The sequence below is a fragment of the Octopus bimaculoides genome, chromosome 2 (genome assembly GCF_046866305.1).
Source record: "Octopus bimaculoides isolate indiv1 chromosome 2, ASM4686630v1, whole genome shotgun sequence".
NCBI lineage: Eukaryota > Metazoa > Mollusca > Cephalopoda > Octopoda > Octopodidae > Octopus > Octopus bimaculoides.
In genome coordinates this window covers 79,490,663-79,513,224 of record NC_142929.1, presented here as the reverse complement: position 1 = coordinate 79,513,224, position 22,562 = coordinate 79,490,663, and the positions used below count along the sequence as shown (strand labels likewise).

Sequence of the window (22,562 nt, the reverse complement as noted above, 5' to 3'; positions counted from 1 at the left end):
CTTCCTGGAGCACACACACGCACACACACACATAGACAGATGACAGGCTTTTTTCATTTTCCATCAACAAGGCTTTGGTTGGTCCTGGGCTATAGTAGAAGACACCTACTCAAGGTGAAACCATACTGTTAAGAAGCAAACTTCTTACCACATTACCACATTTGTCTGAATTATTAACCAATCTTAATTATTTTTTAATTCAATAAATAATTCAAAACTATGTTTCTGTTGAAATCAGTATTTAAATCCATTTAACCCAGCATTTGAATATTTTTATAGATCATTTAAAACAAAATATATTTTAAAATTTCACAGTAGATCCAATATAACATCATTGAAAACAATAAAACAGCACCTAGAAACACCAGAAACTTCATTAATAAGAGTTCAACTGGTGATCATATATATTTTACCAGCTTGACCCACACCTACTTCCACCAGAGGTAGTGTATATCAACAGAAATATGGTATCAAAAGGGTTAATTTGATCTAAATTAAAAAAAAACTTGCATCAAAATTTTGTTTTAATTTATGCACCAAACATCATCATAATAATGAAAATATTATTTTACTAAATTCTCCATTATTTTCAAAATGAATTGAAACAAGGCAGTGTATTTCATTGAAAATCTGGTAATGAAAGGGTTAAATGGATAAAGTAGAAAATAAATCTGAAGGATTTTTAACCCTTTAGTATTCAAACCAGTCATATCTGGCCTAAATATTCTACCTCTTTTATATTCAAACTGTCAAAACCTGGCTCTTACATCTACCATACAATGTCATTCTAAAAATATATAATCACATCATTGAAATCTCAAAGCTATGAGATAATGCATGATTAATTCAAAACAATGTGAATAAATAAGCATTACATTTGGCAGAGTAATACGAGTGCTAAAGGGTTAAAGCAAGAAGCAGCTGCAGCAAGTGGGAATGGGGAAGAAGTAATAATATGGTTGACAACAAATCCAATATATTCCTTTCTGGCAGCAGTGCTTGTTTATTGACTCAGACACTAATACTAATAGTGATGAAGAAGCAATTCTAGATAAAGAATGAAGCAGAAAATTCTAAAAAGAAGTTTTTCTCCACATTTCTTTCAGTAGAAATAGGACCCAATTAGTCTGTTAAATTGTAATCTACAAATATTTCATTTTGTTTACCATTGTAACCATCTGTCACTCTCCACTCACATTTTTATGAAATTACCCCTCCCCTACCATTGTCTGTATTCTCTCTGTTATACTCACCTGGTACCTTGGGTCCACTCTTATATAATGCAGTAGCAAGACACCTGTGCTTATCTCTATCATACTTTAGCCTTTCAAAACTTGGCATAGAGCCACCTCCACCTCTCTTAAATACACACACACTCAGATGAATTTTTTTTTTTTTGTTTTCTTAGTTACTAGATAACCTCATTAATGCTGGCACCATAAAAAAAAAAGCACCCAGTATATGCTGTAAAGTGGTTGGCATTAGGAAGGGCATTTGGTCGTAGGAATCATGCCAAAACTAACATTGGAGCTCAATGCAGTTCTGCAGCTCATCTGATCCTGTCAAATCATGTAAACCATGCCAGTATGGAAAACAGATGCTAAATGATAATGATGGTGGTGGTGATGATGATGAAAGTTTTACAGATGTTTACACTGGAAATTTAATTATTACACAAAATATGAACCAAGAGAAAAAAAAAACAGCATATGAACATGGTTATTATTAACCACTTCCCAACCATGTGATATTAGGTCAACTGTGTGATAAGTGTCTCTTACCTGGCTAACCAAAGCATTGTGAGTGGATCTGGTAGACAGAAACTGTAAGAAGCCTGATGTGCATATGTGAGTCTCTATGACTTGAGTATGCTGGTTGTATACAAATATCACCATCATGCAAATGGTGTCATTTGTTTTGCAGTCTTTTGAGAAATCATGTCCAGTCATTGTACTGATTGTGTTCTAAAGATCGGGGAGAGAATATTACTTTACTTGAAAACAGGTTAGGGTTGGTGACACAAAGTGCATCCAGCTGCAGAAAATTTGCCTCAGTAAATTTCATTTAACCCATGCAAGCATTGTAAAGTGGATGTTAAAACAATAATGATGATGCTGATGACACACCTGGATAAAGTTCAGGCATTTTAAAAAATATATATATATAATGATGAACATTGGAAGGATACTTATGGCTACAAATTACTGGAGCAAAGACAAGCCCTTCAGTTAATTGCACTTCTTTTTTAAAGGATAATGGCCTAAATGCCATTCTTTCAACTGTCAGTATTTTCATATACCAACAATAAACCAGTATGCTAGGGGGAAAACTGTGACCCATTATTCAAAATAAGAACCCCACCTCAACATTGTACAAATGATATTTGAATCATACTGTAAAGCCAAAGAAACAATGGAATATATTTCTGACAAGCAAATCCACAAAATGGTGTATAAAATTTGAGAAGGTAAGAGGTAGGGAATAGTTACTGTTGTGGCTTTCATATGATAAAAGTAAAAAACAGAACACCTAAATGTTTTTCCATATAACTGAATTTGAATTTATCTATAGTCAAGCATAGCTATAGGTGTGAGCATAGCTCTGTGAATATAGAATTGGTTACTACATCCCACTGCACAGCATTCTGGGCAAGTGTCTTTTACTCTCCCCTCAGGTCAACCAATTCTTTGTGAAGGAAAGCTCACCATGTACATGTGTGTGTGTGCACATCTATGTGCATATGTGCAAATGCTTACATTCCTTCTTTTGCAAGAGCTAAAAAACAGTGATGTTTGATATACCTGGTAATTTGAAGGTATGTAAAATAAAAGGTCCTCTCTTTAAAAACAAAAGTTAGTGACAGGAAAGATATCCAGCTAAAAAAATACTACAATAGTATGTATTCTTCCAACCCATGCTAGCATAGGAAAATACAGACAAAACAAATCCAGAGTAAACTTGAGTAAAATTTAAGTAACTCAATATACTAATAAACAAGAAATTTATGCTTGTTTTACAAAACTAATGGACATTCACCACTAATTTAATCTCTAAATGTATTTGGATTAGAAAATAACAAAAAGGTAAGAGTACCATAAAGAACACACTGAGTAAGGATAAGGTGAGTTAACACTCATCTAAGGTAGTCAGATCTGTCCAAAGAAAGGAAGTTAGATCAAGTACCAACTAAAACATATGCCTACTTAGCAAATGTCAGATAAGCTTGTTTATTTTTTGTGAACTATTTACAACCTCACTAGAACATCTGTGGCTGTTATATCCTCAACAAAATCTAGCTGCCACTCAGCCATTGCAATGCTATCTTAAGTGTTATTCATAACACTGTCCATAGCCTAATTTCTTTCAAAGCCACTTTCCAATCATGAAATGTGGAGAATGAATCGTAAACCCTAAAATACAAAGGATTCTTCCATACACTGCACAACCAGCACAGTACACTTATTACAGATTGATCTCTGATATCAGAGCAACTACCTACAAGGCAAAACTTCTCATTATGGCGACGTCACAACCATCAGTATTACTGTTCATTATTTTATCAGCCATAGCTATCAAGGTGACTATATAAAAGTTTTGTCAGAGTCAGGTCAAAACCTCATTTGGTAAGAAAACTGATAGGTTTCTTCCCATATAGTATTTGTGGAGTACAGCTGTAAAAAGTTTGGGCTTTAAAATTCTTTGTCATTTTGTGAGAAATTTCCTAATCAAAACAAGTATACAGCCATATTCACCACCACCACCACCACCACCACCACCACCATCATCATCGTTTAACATCTGCTTTCCATGCTGGCATGAGTTGGATGGTCTGAATGAGGATAGCAAGCCAGGTGGCTGCACCACACTCGAATCTGATCTGGCAATGTTTCTACAGCTAGATGCCCTTCCTAACACCAACCACTCCAAGAGTGTAGTGGGTGCTTTTTACTTGCCACCAGCATGGGTGCCAGTCAGGCAGCACTGGTATCAGCCATGACAACGGTTTCACTTGACTCAACAGGTTTTCTCAAGCACAGCATATTGCTTGACAATTGAAGGGTACTTTTTAACGGGCTGGTTATGTGACACTGGCATCAGCCACAGCTACGATCTCATTTGGCTTGCTGGGTCTTCTCAAGCACACCTATCTCCAAAGGTATCGGTAACTTGTTATTGCCTCTGTGAGACCCAATGTTCGAAGGTTGTGCTTCACCACCTCATCCAAGGTCTTCCTCTTCCACAGGTTCCCTCCACTGTTAGGGTGTGACACTTCTTCACGCAGCTGTCCTCATCCGTACACAACACATGACCATACCAGTGCAGTCATCTCTCTTGCACACCACATCTAATGCTTACATCCAACTTTTCTTTCAGGCGCTTACACTCTGTCATGTATACACACTAACATTACACAATAAGTGGAGCATACTAGCTTCATTTCTTTGAAGCCTATGCATTTCCTCAGCAGTCACAGCCCATGTTTCACTGCCATGTAGCATGGCTGTTCACACACATGCATCATACAGTCTACCTTTCACTCTAAGCGAGAAGCCCTTTGTTACCAGCAGAGGTAGGAACTCTCTGAAATTTGCCCAGGCTATTCTTATTCTAGTGGCAACGCTCTCAGAACATCCACCCCAGCTACTGACTTGGTCACCTAGGTAATGGAAACCATCAACTGCTTCTAGTTTTTTTTTCCCCTGGCATGTGATGGAATCTGTTTTCTATACATCTTTGGTGTTTATTGCCCTTGCATATCTGCCACACAAAAACTATCTTCCCAATTAACCTTCCTTTAATATTGCTGTACATCTTATGTGCCCATAACTTACACTGGGTACATCTTATGAAGTTTCTACCTTTGCCTTTTCTACAGATCGAGCAGGGCCATCTACCTGAAGGGATTTGTGATTTGCCTGCCTTCCTACTTACGGAGACTTTAGTTTTTGCTAGACTGACTCTAAGGCCCTTTGATTCTAGACCTTGCTTCCACACCTAAAAATCTTTTAGTTCTGGTAGTGACTCAGCTATTAGAGCAAGGTCATCAGCATAGAGGAGAACCCAGGGGCAGCCTGTCTTGAATTCCTGTTATTGCCAGGAGGACTATGATGAATAAGAGAGGGGCTGAGGAATGATCCTTGGTGAACCACTACTTCTACCTGGAATTATTTACTATACTCATTGCCAACCCTCACCTTACTGACAGCATCCCTGTACATGGCTTCTACAGCTCTCACCAACAACTCATCTCTCCCTAGTTTCTGCATTGACCACCAGATAAGGGATCAGGGGACCATATCAAAGCCAAGTACAGAGGTTTGTCTTTGGCTAGGAATTTCTCCTGCAGCTGTTTTACCAGAAATATAGCATCAGTGGTGCTTCTCCCTGGCACAAATCCAAACTGCATCTCATCTAAACTGACTCTCTCTCTAATTAGTTGGGCTATGGCCCTCTCCGTGACTTTCATCACCTGATCCAACAATTTGATACCTCTGTAATAATTCCTATCTAATGTGTCACCTTTGCCTTTGTAGCAGTTGACTATGGTGCTGCTACACCAGTCATTGGCTATGACTCCTTCATGTATCACTTGGTTGACTATACAGGTGACTACAGCCTACACTGCCAGATATTTTAAGCATCTCTGCAGTGATTCCTGATGGGCTGAGGGCTTTCCCTGTCTTCATACCCTTAACTGCATTATCTACCAAGGTACTATCAGTTTGAATAGCTGGGTCCTCTGTTGGGTCGATATTTGGCAACTCTTTTTCTCCTATTCATTCGCTTCATTTAGTAACCTTTCATAGTAGTGTCTCCAAGTCTCTCTTTTTGCAGCACCATTGAATGCAAGTGAGCCATCATCCATGCAGACACATTTCTCTCCTATAACATCATGATTCTCTCTCACATACTGTCTTGCAATATAGAACATTTCAAGTGTCTGGTCTTCACAATGCAGAACATTGGCAAGTTTCTTCTTATCTGCTTCCTCTCTGGCTAACTAAACCTGTCTTCTAGCTTCCCTTCTGGTGATCTGATACTGTTCCCTGCTACCACCACGCCTGTTTCTTTTGCCTAATGGCCTTGTCAACTACATTGTTCCACCACCACGTTACCTTAAGTTGAGAGGGGACTTTGTATCAGCCACAGATCTGGTTAGTAGACCCTAACAAGTTGTCTCATAAGGACCTCCAGTTGTCCTCCACATTATGTGATGCTATATCCTCCTCTTTTTCATCAAAAGCTTCAATATGTCTCTAAATCTCTGTCCATCCAGAGGACCCTTAATCTGCCAGACCCTTCTTTCCCATGCTGGTTGTCTTCTGGGCAACCATTTAGCCTGGATCCTGAAGTCACTAACTACTAATCTATGTTGTGGGGTGCATTCTTCACCTGGCAAAGCTTTGACATTTATAAGTAGCCAGCTTTCCCGTTCCCTGACAAGAATGTAGTCAATCTGACTAGTGTGCCCACCAGACTGGTAGGTGAACAGGTGACTGGCAGGTTTCCTGAAGTTAGTGTTACAGATCATAAGAACATTTGCATCACAGAACTCCAGCAGCCTGATTCCCTCCTCATTGTGGAAACCAAATCCATAGCCACCATGTGCACCATGGAAGCTCCCTGGAAGTTGTCCAACATGCCAGTTCAAGTCGCCAGTCACAAAGAGAAGGTTCTTGTCATTCATCGATGAGGTAGTCTGCAAGTGGGTGTCATAAAATTGATCTTTCTGTTCATCAGGTAGCCCTGGCTGAGGGGCATAAGCTGAAATATTGGTTGCTAATCCATGTTGCAGCACAAGTCTAAACTTAAGTATTCTATCACAGATTCTGACTACCTCAATTATCTTATCAACCCATTTCTCCACAAGGAGCATACCCATGTCCCCAACCCCATCAGTGTTCTCCACCCAGAAAATCTTACACCTATGTTCTTTGCCTGTGAGGAACCTAGCAGAACTTCCTCTCCACCTTACTTCTCGGATGCAGCACAAATCTACATTTCAATTAGAAATTATTGAAGATAGCGAGGAGATAACTGAAGCAGTAAAAGAATTTGATGCTCCAGAGAAATTTGTGAGAGTGGAGAAAATTTGGTGCTCCAAGAGAAACTTGTGAGATAGTTAGGGAAAGACATAAAATAAACTTCATACAATGTGATAAAAAACTCCCAAGAGAGCTCAAGAGCAGGTCTTCAGAGAAGAAACCCACCATAGGCAAATGTTTCAGCCTTTAACTTCTTACACTCAAAAAGAACTGGGCTGCATCAAGGTCACGACTCTTGGGTGCTTTTCATCTGACACCTTTTAACCACGTGGGTATCAGAGACTTGTGCATTTAAATCGCTTGGAGATTTCATCAAGTTGGGACTCCTCTCCATTGACTCAGCTTTCAAACTTATTGTAAAATAAAATAAAATAACGTTGGTTATCATGGTAGAGATAAAAAGTCAATGCTACCACAAGGACTCACTCAGAGTTACTTCCCTTGGTATTAAAAGACAAAAATATTGCCTTCAAAAGGTATGGAAGTCATTTCAGTTCCTCTTTGACCAGATCCTGTTGAAGCACCTCTCCACTGTCTATGATATTGCCTTTAGAGTTTTGCTCCTATTCTCCCCAGAGACTGAGATTTGTTTCATTAGATTGTAAGCAAATTCATCCACAAAACCTCTGGCTCCAACTTCTATGGCAAGAACTTTGACCTGGAAGTTAGCTTCCCTCAAACTTCTGGCCAGACTTTGTATCTCTTGGTCTTGAGTAGTCATCATAGTTACAGAGGCAGGAGTTTTGATGTCTACATGAGATAATTATTGTATTGGAATTATTATTGTAATTCACTCCTGCTTTCCTAATTTATTTCAGAGATCATAATATTTGGAAACAAAGTCTGTTGACATGTCAGCCTTGTAAGTGACTATAAATGAAGAAGAAAGTCACTGAGTGGGTGCTTGAGAATCATCAAGATGGAAAATATGTAACTCAAGGAGCAATTAAAAAGCTAAAAATGAACAAAGTTCATGAGACACTTTGGCAGAAAACTAAGATTGTATAAAGATACCAACTCATCTAGATGATAATATAGGAGTATTTCCCCCAATAAGAAAGATGTCTATAGCTTATCATGCATTGGAAATATAGACAAAATACTCAATTTTAACATGCCAGACAAACTAACTTCAGTTTTGTAATGCAGAAATAAAGCTTATGAATTCACCATAATTATAATTTTCATTTTAATATTCATAAATTTAAGCTACATTAAATTACTTAGAAAATAAATATCCAATGCAGATATAAAAGTTTTTTTTGAGAAATGTAAGTTCAAAGAAAAAATTATTGATCATGTTTAAAGGAATGCAAATAAAACAATAACCAAAATAAACAGTCATCACAGTTACAGAGACATATATGAGTTTTGATGTCTACATGAGTTAATTATTGGTATTATTACTGTAATTCACTCCTTCTTCCCTAATTCATTTCAGAGTTCATAAGATGTTCTGCTACTGACAAAGTACTTTGGCCTGCACTTTGCACATCAATTTCTCAAAAGTAATGTGCATAGAATAGATGAACCCCAAAATTTAGCCTTAAAAAAAAAAAAAATCTGGTCTGAAACATTTTCTTTGACTCATTTGCCAATAGTTACTGTCAAACATGTCAACAAATAGATGTATATGAGTCTGCCTGATAATACTGATGGTGCGTGCTTTGAATAAGATTTGGCTTCTAATTCTAAAAGGTTTCACAAGCTTCTTCAAATCAACATATGGTTCACTTGCTGAAAAGTAAATTGAGATGGTGACCAGGAGACCCATTTACAAAACAATGTTTTCCAAGAAACAAACTACAGTATCCAAGGAAAATGATAAAATTCTTAGAAAAATGAGTCATGGATAATGTATCATAGTCCTTTATACATTGGTGGGGCAAGAAAGTCATGACTAGAATGATGATTGAATGATGAAAAGATGGCACGGGCAAATATCATGCTTTAGGAAAAGTTGATGACAATGTAGAAACTGCTAAAAACTAGGAGCCATCAAAAACAAACACACACTGACAGCACTTCAATCAAAACAAAATACAACAGAGAAAAACCCAAATTTTCATTATTATTCCCAGCTCATTCACAATCAACAGAAAAAAAAAAAAAAAAACACAACTCCAATAAAGAGGCTTCTATATAGACTTCCATACATACTACAGTCAATATGATACACCATTCTATAGCCACATAGCACTGTGCTTCACAAATAGGTAAAAGCATCATCTTGATCTATCTGGAAAAATAGATCTGTAAATTGCACATCATTGTTTAACCTACTACCTACATAACATAGGGCTGCTTATTCAGGAATAAACACAAATATGTTCATAGGCATGTATGGCCAAAAACTAGAGACAAATTTAATACATGATGAAATGTTTTTCAAGTGGTCAAAACAGAAATGTTTTGAAAGGAATGTAATATGTTAATATGTAGAATAGTTTGATAATATTGCCTGCCCACATTGGCAATGTTTTCCTTACCTTTTCCCAAATGTGTATTTATGCTCATATAGCGAGCTGTTCCTGTTAAACTTTTATGGTCTCGATAGGGTATGTGTTTATGTGTTTCAGCATCAACGTATTCCTTTGCTAGACCAAAGTCTATAATATGTATGATATTTTGCTTCTTTGTTGACTGTCTTCCAATTAGAAAATTCTCTGGCTTAACATCTCTGTATATTAGATGTTTGGAATGAACATATTCTACACGATTAATCTGAAAGACAAAGAGTTACAATAATTTATTAAAATTAAAATAAAATATACAATTAAAATCATCTTTAAAAAAAAGGGATATTGTGCAGAATTTCTTTCTTTTCTCCTTTTCACTTTTTTCTTTCTTATTGATACAAATGTGTACAAAAATAAAAAGATGGCAAGATTCAGTCAAAGATTAGTTTCCAAGAAAATGGCAAGTAATTTCTGAAGATAACTTTTAGAAAGTTATCACTGAAAAGAAGTGTTAGAAAAATAACCAATACTTGATGAAGGCATTAAATTAAGTGTAATGTTATTTAAATAAGCACAATGAATTTCTCAAAAATACTGAAATATATCGAAGATTAGTATCATGTCTGGCAGAAGACACATTTCTCGATATTAGATTTAAAAGAATATTACTTGAAATGATTTCCACAAACATTTAAGCATTAATGAAAAAAAAAAAAAATCAATAAAAGATTTGTGCGACATCTCTGTGATTCCAAGTGTATGGACAGAAGATATATAGGTTAAGAATTACTGAGATAGGATTAGGATCACTAGACCTAACAAAGCAAAAATGTATGTTAGTTAAGACGAATAAAAAGATGAGTTAAGCACTCATTTTTTTTTTTCCTCATTTTATAGCCAAAGATTTTAAAAGTTAATGAAACCAAAGGGTTCAACTGGCCTAATTCTAATGAATATATGTATAGAGCAAGAAAACTCAAATATAGGAGCCAGACTGTTCACAAGGAATAGCAAAATATCAAGGACTTGGAGTTATAGTATAGTAGGAGCACTTCAGATGATAGGTAGATTAGAGTTCATTTTAGTTGTAAATGATTTAAATGATCCAAAATTCTGTAAAAATTGATAGGAAGACCACTTTGCAAAATATATACCCTTCTGTATATCTTAAAGAAGACCACTTTTCTAAGAAGATTGAGCCCCAAGCAGTTTGAGCAAGGTGTCACAAGTTTGGGAATGAACTCACAGAACTGAATCTCTGAAATGGGATCTTAATCCAATGGAATATATATATATGAACATCTTGAAAGCAAGTTGCAAGCAAGATTGCTGAAAATTACATTAATTACAGAATTGAAAGAAGCAGTGGCCAAGGAGGTGAATAAACATGGATCAAGATGTGTTTTATCTTTTACTTGTGTCAGTTATTGAACTGCAGCCATGCTGGGGCAATACCTTGAAGGGTTTTGTCAAACTAATCAACTCTAGCACTTATCTAATTCATATCTAATCAGGCAAAAGCTGTGATACTAGATAAAGGAGGGCATACACATTCCAAGATATACAAGTTACATTAACACTGTATTTTAATATCCTGCTTAGACCGCTGTATACAATTAACACAACTTTCTTATGTACATTTTTTGAAGGACCTCATGATATGAATGTCATCAGAGATAATTAACTTGGTGCAATTTATGATCTGCATAGGGATTCTTTGTAAATATCCAATTGTTTGGAACTATTTTGAGCTGGAAAGCTGAAAATATTTTCTTTAAAAACATTACGGAGGAGATTAGAGAGTTTGTCTGTGTAAAACTTAAGTAGCAGTCCATGCCATCACAAAAAATATGATATCAAGAATCTCAGAATTAGGGGGAAATTATTAACAATACACACTGAATAGACAGAAATCTAGTCCAGCCAGCTCATGCTAACATGGAAAAACTGATAATGCTAATCCACTTTTGATAGTGCTATCTCTTCCACATACATAAACACACATACTTACATATACACATGCTAACACACTTTTTTTTATTTATTAAAGACTATTTTTTTAAAATAGACTCTTTAAAAACACTCCTCAGTATCTGATAAAAATAAAACTATTTCATATCACTTGAAACTAAACCGTTTTGATAATCACATCTTTTAGGAAATAGATGTGAATTTTCTATTAGCAACCAACATCATCAAGATCTAATTTATGCAGCAGTTAAAACAGAAAACATTTCAAATCATTAGGAAAGCCTTTTAAAATAACAGTATGTATGTATATGTCCATGTGTTTATGAGGGTGAAAGTAAGAAAAAGTAAGTGATTATTTATTTAGCAGAAGGATAGTAGCAGAGGTTATCAAATCCAACAACAAAATTGCAAAAGCCATTAAAATAGATATAGGAGAGAGGAGGGGGGGGGGGGGACAGAGAGATTTATTACTGTAAAATCCAACATAGGAGAGGATGAAGTGGTGGTGAAATGCTTCATTAATCTTTTGAAGAAGCAGTCAGAAAAAATAAAATGAACTCACATATGAAATACAAATTATTCTAAGGAAAATGGCATTTCAAGTTTAAAATTTGGCTTTAAGAACAGAAAATGCAAAAAGAAAGGAAATAGATACCAGATCAAGTAAATGCTTGTGGCAGATTACAAAAAGAAAAAAAAAATCAGTTCTAACAATAAGTGATCAGCTGAGCTAGAGCAGTTATTGATTAATTCATGCCTTTCCTAGCTTGACTTTACAGCCCATGTATAACAACCTGTTGATGGCTTTCAAATGGTAAGGAGCCAGTGATCAATAATGTCATATTACCTTATTTCCAATGCACTTATGTGATTACTAAATCTAGACTGAATATCAAGGCAAGCATTCCATTTCTGTCAATGTATACTTTTAACTCAATTAATGCAGTTAACAAGAGGTAAAAGTCTATAAAAGATTGGCAGTTCTTCACTTAAAATTTTTTGGAATTATTAGCAATAATGTTTGCTAAAAATCATTATATTTGGCAAAATTTTGTCATTTTCTTCAATATTTTCTTGAAACATATTTCTTTATAAAACTATGAATTTAAAAAGAAGAATTAGTGATTAGACAATAAAGAGCTAGACATAGAGACAAGCAGGCAGATAGCCGGATGTGTGTGTGGGTGGGTGGGTTTATGGAGAGAGATAGGGAGAGGAGAGAGAGAGAGAGAGAGAGAGAGAGAGAGAGAGAGAGAGAGAGAGAGAGAGAGAGAGAGAGAGAGATTTATACTTTTTTTACAACTGAAATTTTTTTAAACAGAAAAATAAAGTCCATAATGATTAAAATTTACTACTGAAATATACCAAGTCATATAAAAAGCTTGCTACTTGTGAAATGGATGATGCAAGATCAACAAAAACTGCAAGCCACTTTAACAATAAAATAAAAGCAGCTGTTCTCATAAAAGAATTCTGATATACTTAACAGGTTTCCAAATTGAAAAGCAATTTGTTTCAAGTTATCATTTATAGATCAGCTCTAATTCCAATTATTTTTTATTATTAACTTGTTATGGATCATCTACAATTGAAAAATTTTATCAAAATGCATCCCCACCTACACATCCTGAAAGTTAGAATAAGTTCAATGAACTATCCAGCTATATGCCATCAAATTAAGACAATGAAGTCATATTTTCCTACTCAGCTTGTGAAGACAATATGTCTTAAATGTAAGCTGCACTAAGATCACTCTTCAAAACTATGAACAATCAACCTCTGACATGACTAAGTCTAGTCGTAAGTGCTTTCATGCTTCTACTACCAACCATGTTGTTACCTTAGTAGTCTTGTTTTCCAGTTAGAAGTCAACTCAACAAACACAGATTACAGGAACTTTTACTATTTAATGGGCATAGCTGTAAGGTAAGAAGTTTGCTTCCCATCTACATGAGTTCAGGTTCAATCACAGTGTGGCACCTAGGGCAAGTGACTCCTACAACAGCTCTGGAACAACCAATAACTTGAAGTGGATTTGGTAAATGGAAACTGAAAAGTCGCGCGCGTGCGCGTGTGTGTGTGTGTGTGTGTGTTTCCTTCTCTTGACACTGTGTAATAGTTGTGAATGAGTGCTACTGCCATGTAAACAGTGTCCTTTGTTTCCATTCTTCTGTGAAATCATGTCAAACCATAGGGAAATATTACTTGGTAACAGGTAAGGGTTGACAGCAGAAAGGGCATCCAACCATAGAAAATCCGCCCCCAATAAATTCCATCTAACCAATACAAGCATGGAAAAGGGTATGTTAAAACTGATGATGAGGCCTGTAGTGTGTACAGAGTCCAGTTAATAGTAGTGTAACAGGTTGTGCAAGTAAACATTCACTTCTTTCTTATAATACAAGTTGACACACCTTGGTATTACTCATTTAGTGTTGCCACTATATATGAGTTATGTCTTACAGGCAACAGTAGTGAAACACAGAGGATAGTTTCGTACATCAAGACATTAAAATACAACACAGATTCTATGTTTTAGAAAAACAGTACAGTCCATGAGACCTTTGACCAGACAGATTCTTGCCGTTGTCACTTTTTCATTATGAAGCTGGTCAATTCCTCATTATTCTAAATAAGTTCCAAGACAACTCAAGTTTATCATATTCAAATTAAAAAATTGCAGGTATGATTAAGAACTTGACCTTGCAGCCATGAGATCTGGGATTCAATCTTATTGTGTGACACATCAGAAAGTTTCTACAATAGATTCAAGCTGGCCAAAGGGTGAAATTTGATAAATACAAACAGCATGGAAGCCCATCCTTGCTGAGTCTGGAGCAAGGGGAACAGAGCCCATAATCCTTGTACCCCACTCTCCACCCTACAAAAAGAAGTGGTGAGATTGTTTAAAATGCTGCTGGTTAACACCTACAGGAAAGACATGAGTAGGGAGGAGATTCCAAAGGGACAATGTTCTGGAGATGAAAGATTGGGTATAGTGGTTAGTATTGGGAGGAGAGGAGGGAACTGGATACACCAAGGTGACGACAGTGGATAGAGTGTGTCCAGGTGCTGGAGTTAGAAGACTAGTCAGTTTCATGGAACAGAGGTCATTATAAAAATGACAGAAAAAGTAGAAAGAGGAGACAGCACACATGTGAACCAGAATCTGGAGTGTGTCTGTTACTGGTGGAATGCCAATCAACCCAGTGGTTCTTTTCAGGATATGGTCAGTGTGCATAGCAAAGATGTCAGTGTGCATACCAAGCAGTTCTGTCCCACATGTGGGCTGACTTCTGTGGGCCTCATAGTAGAATGTGAGTAGCAGTTAAGAAGTGAAATATTTTCAGGCTCTGAAGAGAGGGGCTAATCTAAGGACATGTTTTCAACAGGAGAGATCCTCAGTGACAGTGAAATGTTGGCAAGACCCCACTGAAAGATGTTTTAAAGTTTCCATTTATCGAATCAATGCAGGTTTGGCATGTGGTATCTAAGTCATGTATGAATAATGCATGATTAGAGAAGCTTAGGAAGGAAAGAAGGAGCATGCCATCTGCATAATACCGAGTGCTGTTGGGTGTGACAGCAAGTCACTGATGTAGAAAAAGAAGAAAATGGGAGGACAGAACTAAGCAGTGAGAAAGATCAGAACTGATTGAAAGTAGAGCAAAAACAGCTCCATCAATACATGGTATAGTCTGATGGGAAACTACATGTATCAATCCAAGAGATAAGAGATGGTGAAGCCTGTAAGTGAGAAGTTTTGATAGATTTGTAGTCAGACATGGTCAAAGGCTATGCTGATGTCTGTAACATAACATTGTTTTCATTGAAATTCTCTAAAGATGAGTGATTTGACTCCGTTAAGTTGTACTGGTGATCACAGGAAGCAGGGAAGAGATGAAGAACATCATTGTTAATGGTTGTTTCCATTACGTTGGAGATGTGAGAAATGAGAGCATCCAGTTAGCTAAATCAGACGGATTGCGGATTGCTTTCCTTTGGAATGAAACACATCGAAGTGTATTTCTAAATGTCTCAGTATATTACATAGAGAATGAAGGATTAAGGAGTGTTTGAATAGTATAAGAACAAGTTCTGGGGTGTATTGCTTAAGTGTAATGGAGGGACAATTGTTAGGGTTAGTGGCTTTGTTTGAAGCAGTTAAGGGTATGGATGGGTACCTATTGGAATGTAAGGGAGAAAATTTGAAGGGGATAGACCAATGGGATGTAGTACAGTATATGAGAGGGGGGGGAGAGTTTATCTCTCTAAGTCTTAAAACTGACACCACATGGTGAAGACATTTGTTTTGTAAACAATATCTCTTACAGCTCAGTAGTTTGATATGCAAAGACAAGTATGGGTTAGTGACAGGAAGGACATCTGGCCGTAGAACACTGCCTCAATATACTGCAAGAGTGGGTGGGTGGGAAACAATCTTGATGATGTAATCAGAAGAATTTCATTTGATATTGCAAATCAATGATACAAAAAGGGTAACAGCATGGCAGACATCTAACTGGTTCAATGTTTCTGTGAGTGTAAAGGGTGATTTTGAAAGTAAGAATGTGTTAATTCCTGATATTGAATGGAATGGTAATTTAAAATATCTCTTCAAATTTTTTGGAAGAAACCAGACCTTATTATCTAGAGTAAAACTCTTTTCTGTCTACTGTATAAAGGATATTTTTGAAACTTGTTAGGAACCAAGAGAAAAGACTGTTCACATGAAGGGATGGAGGGATACATTCAGATACATTCTGGCAATACATGTTAAGTCAACACAAAGGGCTATGAAAGTATATGCACTAGGTATCACTTTTATACACAAAAAATAAAAAAAGACAATTGTGCTAGTCAATATGACATAGGATATAATGAAGTCTGGAAAATATCAATCCCATGCAACAACCAACATTGAATTTTATTTATTTATTTTTTTTTCTTTGCTCACTACTGTAGTTTAATTAAACTTACAGAAGGCTTAGAAACAGAGGGAATATTTGGATAAATGTGCCGGTGATTATAAATAGAAACTGTTGCCACTGGATATGGGAGTGGGAAGAAGATGTGAAATAAACCAATAGCAGACAGGAAATTTCCTAGTGATTGCACACAGAGATAAAAAAGCAAATTCATTTTAGATGTCCTACTACATGTGGATGGAAATGGCATTTGTAAAACAGTTGATCGCAATAGATCAGATGGTGAGCTCTTGGTTGACTGGCTTAGAAATGGTGGTTGGGGTGGCAATAGCTAGCAAGGTACATAGTAAAAGTAAGCATTGTTGAAGTATTTTTATGATATAGTAAACTGAGAGGCACTCAAAAGTGGTGCAACCACTTGGAATTCCAAGTAAATATTGCAACACAATTCAAAGTAGTATACTCATCAAGAAAATATGTTGGGATAAAGTCAGCCTATCAGAGAGATATCCCTCTGAATGGAACCAAATTCTACAAAAGAGAAAAACAACTAATGGTGGTAGAATGTGTGCCAAGAATAATACCAATATCAGAAAAGAGCACTCAGGATGTATTCTTCAAAACTGCATTTATTATCATTACTGTTATCATCTTCATCCATCTGATGAGCTTTCATTACAGTTTCTGTCTACCCAATTTTACTCAGAAGGTATGTGATGATCCAAGGCTATAAAAAAATTACATTTGCTCAAAATTCCATGCAATAAGATTGAACTCCGGACCTTGTGGTTGTGAAGTTAATGCTTAACCATCCAGCTATACTGTGCCTAATAAATTATTATGCTGAACTGGATGAGGAATAATTTTTCAAAGTAAATCTATTTAGTATAAATATCTGCTAATTAGAATGAGACTAATGTTTAAATTTGCCACGATTAAGAAATTGTTGGAGTAAGAAGGTGTAAAAGTGACCAAAATAGAGAAGATAAAAGAAAATAACTAGTTTTAATATAAATCTTGCAGAGCAAGCAATATTTAAGATTTGCTGAGAAAGTACACATTTAAAAACAAAAGCTAAAATCCTCTATTAGAGCTACCAGTTCATTGGCAGACTTAACTGCTTCAGAGAATTAATCTACAAGATTACCTCAACAAAGGAATAACATAACAATACTGTTTATTAAACCAAAATACCTGTTTATGTAAGTAAGCCAAAATAAACCAATAGCAATGAAATGGCTTCTCTTCAACAAAAGCCTCAAGTAAAAGGAAACACAGCAGACAGAGGAACTAAGCCTATCACCTTTTATCACACTTCTACAGATATTTGTTAGAGTATAGGCAATACTAAGTATAATGCTCATATTTAGTTAACCTATTACTCAACAATCAACATAACTTTGAGAATACTCAATAATTTTGTAGAGCATATTAAGTGGGATACCAGTCAGTATCGAAAGTGAACAATATAATCTTTAAGTAAGAGTTTGCACCAATTTTAGATTTTATAGGTGCAGATGTGGTTGTGTGGTTAAGAAGCCTGCTTCCCAATCATGTGGTCTCTGGTTCAGTACCACTGCACAGCACCTTCTACAGCCCTTGTTTGACTAAAGCTTTGTGAGTGGATTTAGTAGACAGAAACTGAAAGAAGCATATTTTGCATGCCTGCACGTGTGTGTGTGTGTGTGTGTGTGTGTGTGTGTGTGTGTGTGTGTGTGTGTGTATTTATATCTCCTTGTTTTGACATCACATGGTGGTTGTAAATGAGTATCACTGTCATACATGCAATGTCATTCATTTCCAGCTTTCCACAAGAAACATGCCTGGGGCTAAGGGTAAATATTGCCTTACTTGGAAACAGGTGAAAGATGCAGACAGGAAGACATGTCTAATAAAGCATATATTTATATATTCTATAGGTTAATGTTATAAACTGACACCAGCTTCTTTAATCAGCTACTTCATTTTTCATATCAGAAGTAACAATCAATACATGATCAAAACTACTGGCCTTTCCCCAGGAAATTCAACAGCAAGGTTAACTGGGACACAGAGAATGAGACACTTTACCTGTAAACACAAAATATATGCAACTGATTTGAACTTGTAACCTCTGAGTTTGTAAACTAATATCTCATTCACATAACCATTTCAGTCTTGTATTCTCAATAGTTGTTATTATCAAGGCAACAGGCGCACACGCTTGCCAGACAATATCAATGCAGCAATACTTACTAAAGTTATTCAGACTGCACAAAAACTGTAGATATCAACTATGACTCACTAAAAACAAGATATACCAATTCACTGACACTTTTGTTTTTTTTTTAAATCTTGGTAACTTGATCCTTTTGTTACCAACCAACCTGAGATTGTCCCTGGTTCTATGACAAACTTCCTGTTCCATAACGATCCAAATTAAAACCTACCATCAAAATCTCATGATAATTTATATCCTACACACCAACTTTATTAATAACAAAATTATTTTATAAAATCCATCATCATTGTTTTTAATGTTCACTTTTCCAAGCTTGCATGGGGCAGACTGAGTTTTATTGAAGCAGATTTTATACAGCCACATGCTCTTCTTGTTTTCCCATGACCAAACATTTTTAAGCAGAATATTGGAAATGAATGATCATACTTATATGACAGTGATTATCATTTTACAACTATGAAGACAAAGAGACACAAACATAGATTATTACATACATACATTACACACATATATATATGGAGAGAGAGAGAGAGAGAGAGAGAGAGAGAGAGAGAGAGAGAGAGAGAGAGAGAGAACAACATGCTTTTTTCAGTTTCACTTACAAGGTCAACCTAGGGCTATAATAGAAGGTACTTGCCCAAAGTGCCTTGCACTAAGACAACCTGAAACCATGCGGTTGGGAAGTAAACTTCTTAACCACACAGCCATGCCTGTACCTCATTGTTTTCAAAATTAAATTAGACAAACAAAATCTATTTCAACAGAAATATGATCACAGGAGAGTTAATCAATCTTAGATATATTCCTTAAGATGGCAAAGTAGTTAATACTCAGAGTATATACCAAAAGAAAACTGCTGTTTACATATAGCACAAAGTTTGTCATTTTGCATTAAAAAAAAACAACCTTACATTATATAAAAAGCAACCTTTTGCTATACCACAATGAAACATGAGTAAGTAACCTAAGACAAAATTTGCAACATCTGGAATTAAGTGAGTGCGAGTTATGTCCTAATTGTTATGTAACATAAAACTGTCACAAGCAGAATATGAATTATTTAACATAAAGGGAATAGAGCTGTCAAGTGTAGAACAAACCAGTTGAAGTCAGAAAACTATCTAAGACAAAAAAACAAACAAAAAAAAAACAAGAAGAAAAGCAGGAATAAAAAATGAGAGCAAGACAAAGATAAAAAGAAATGAGGAGTAAAACATAACTTCATATGAAAAATATACAATTAAAACTGAAGGTGATGATAAAAATGATAAATCTAGATACAGGTACAGGCATGGCTATGTGATTAAGAAATATGCTTTGCAACCACGTGAGTTAGGGTTCAGTCCCACTGTACAGCATCTTGGGCAAGTGTCTCCTACTACAGCCATTGGCTGACCAACACTTTGTAGTGAATTTAGTAGACAGAAGCATGTTGTACAAATGTGTGTGTGTGTGTGTCTTTACAACTGCTCTCCTGACAACCAGTGTTGGTTTGTTTATGTCTCCTGTCACTAAGTGGTTCATTAAAAGGGAATGATAGAATAAGTATCAGACTTAAAAATAAGTAACTGAGGTCAATTGTGTTTGACTAAATTCTTTAAGGCAGTGCCCCAGTATGGTCACAGTTTAATAACTGACCCAAATAAATGATAAACAATATGAATTTCTAACAAAAATGAATTATTTTCAAGATACGGAATTCCTTAATCCTAAAAGTTAATATCTTTTGTTTTCATTTTTCAAGAAGGGAGCATGGTACATGTTGATGATAAAAACAAATACAAATACATTTTGTTTTTGTTTTAAAGCTTTCTTCAAATAACAAATTCAACAAATGCTCTACCCATTTAATATACACAATGACTGGGTAGTTAATACAGTACAAAGGTGTTAACCATCCCTGTATTTTGTTAACCTAAATGATCAAAATAAAAAATAGCACAAATATTATATGATTCATCACTATCATCATTATCATTTTAATGTCCACTTTTCCATGCTCGCATGGGTCAGATATAATTTGATGAAATAGATTTGCTTTGTCCTGATGCCCCTCTTGTTACCAACTCACACTTGTTTCCAAGCAAGTAATATAACCCATGGCTAGACATGTTTATGCAAAATATTGGAAATGAGTGACAGTGCTTGCATGACAGCGACATTCATTTACAGCTATCATGCTACATCAAAACAAGAACACACACACACACACACACACACACACACAAAATAGGCTTCTTTCAGTCTCTGTCAACTAAATCCACTCATAAAGCCTTAGTCAGCCAGTAGCTATAGTAGAAGGCACTTGTCCAAGATGCCACACAGACTGAACCTGAAGCCACATGGCTGGGAAGGAAGCTTCCTAACCAAATAACTATGTTTACGCCTATCTTAACCACACCTGCACCTTTCAAAAAAAAAAAAGAACATAAAATCTACATCTTTGCTAAAGTCACTTATTCAACAAATAGAATGTTTAATATATTCCAGTAGATTGATTGAGGCAAGTGTAACCAGCCTTCATAAATTTTGTACTTTCAAAACAGCAAGAACTGTAAAAAGGCAACAGGTATCTCATGCACATAACATGTTTACAAACAACCATTCTCAAATTGGTAGTCAACATAAATAACTTTTGATAAATGCAATAAAGAGATAAACCATAGAAAACTTTAATTCATTAAGATTTGATTAAAATTGTAAATTAAAAATAATTTATAAAATTCAGGACAAGGTAATAATGTAAAACACAGGTTATTGAAAGCAATTTGCTGAGGATGGGGAAAATATAGAGCACCAAAATAAATAACTGCAACAGACTACATTAATTAAAACTGTGACTGCATAAATGGTCTGAGTTAAAACTGTGATTGCATAAATGGTTGGAATTCAAATCTTGCAACCCTAGGAAAAGTATTTTACACTAGATGACATTAGGTCCCATTTCTTTTTGATCGAAGAGTTCATGGTCATCAGGAGACCCAGCTGTAAAAACAATTGCTTTGACATCATAAAATAACAACCAAATTTTTTTAAAATCATCTCAAGTAGATGTATTAGACAATTTTCCTCTTTTTTACTAATTTGAAACTTTGTTATACAATGATGTAACCAATGATATGATATATAATTAAAATATACTTACGAGCTGTATACCAATCATAAGGACAGTTTTTAAAGTGAATCGCCGGTCACACATATCAAATAAGTCCTCTAAACTTGGCCCGAGTAACTCCAACACAAGGGCATTGTACCTTCCACAAGGGCCAAAATAATACACTTGAGGTATGCCTTCTACAATAAAAAGAAAATTAAAAGGATTTCAGTCAAAAATATTAAAGACAAACATGAAAATTTTAAGCATTCACACACACACACACACACACACACACACACACACACACACACACACACACACACACACACACACACACACACACACACACACACACACACACACACACACACACACACACACACACACACACACACACACACACACACACACACACACACACACACACACACACACAAAATAACATTTTAAACACAAAGCAAAGAGCTAAAAAACATCGTATTTAAGAAATTCAATCTGTCTTTCTTTCAAATAGAAAACCATTTCAGAGAAAATATTGCCTGAAAACGAGCTTTGTTGCCATGAGATTATTTGTTCTGAATGTCACTAATTAAGAATCACTTCAATATGAAACCTAGTGTAACAGGTTTTCATAACTTATTCCTATCTCAAAAATTTATGTAAAAAGTGGTTTCAACTTGTTCTGCTTTAACTCTAAAAACCTGAAAGCGAAGAACTATAAAATAGTTTAACGCTTTGGCATTCAGATTACTCTGTCAAAAGTAATGCTTATTTACTCAATGTAAGGTATGTGTGAAACCAGAAGTGGCTGGTTTGAAAATAAAACAGGTAAAATATTTG

General features: G+C 35.6%; 1 protein-coding gene across 6 annotated transcripts in view; it reads right to left on the bottom strand.

The window, feature by feature from the left end:
* LOC106876726 (casein kinase I) overlaps positions 1-22,562 on the bottom strand; it is a 231,937-nt gene that overhangs the window by 71,899 nt on the left and 137,476 nt on the right. For all 6 annotated transcript variants that reach the window (XM_089347086.1, XM_089347088.1, XM_089347087.1 and 3 more), the window contains exons 4-5: positions 21,771-21,919; positions 9,536-9,770 (exon numbers count right to left, since the gene is read on the bottom strand). In XM_089347086.1, coding sequence (XP_089203212.1) covers positions 9,536-9,770; positions 21,771-21,919 — 384 coding nt within the window. The remainder of the gene's footprint in view (positions 1-9,535; positions 9,771-21,770; positions 21,920-22,562) is intronic.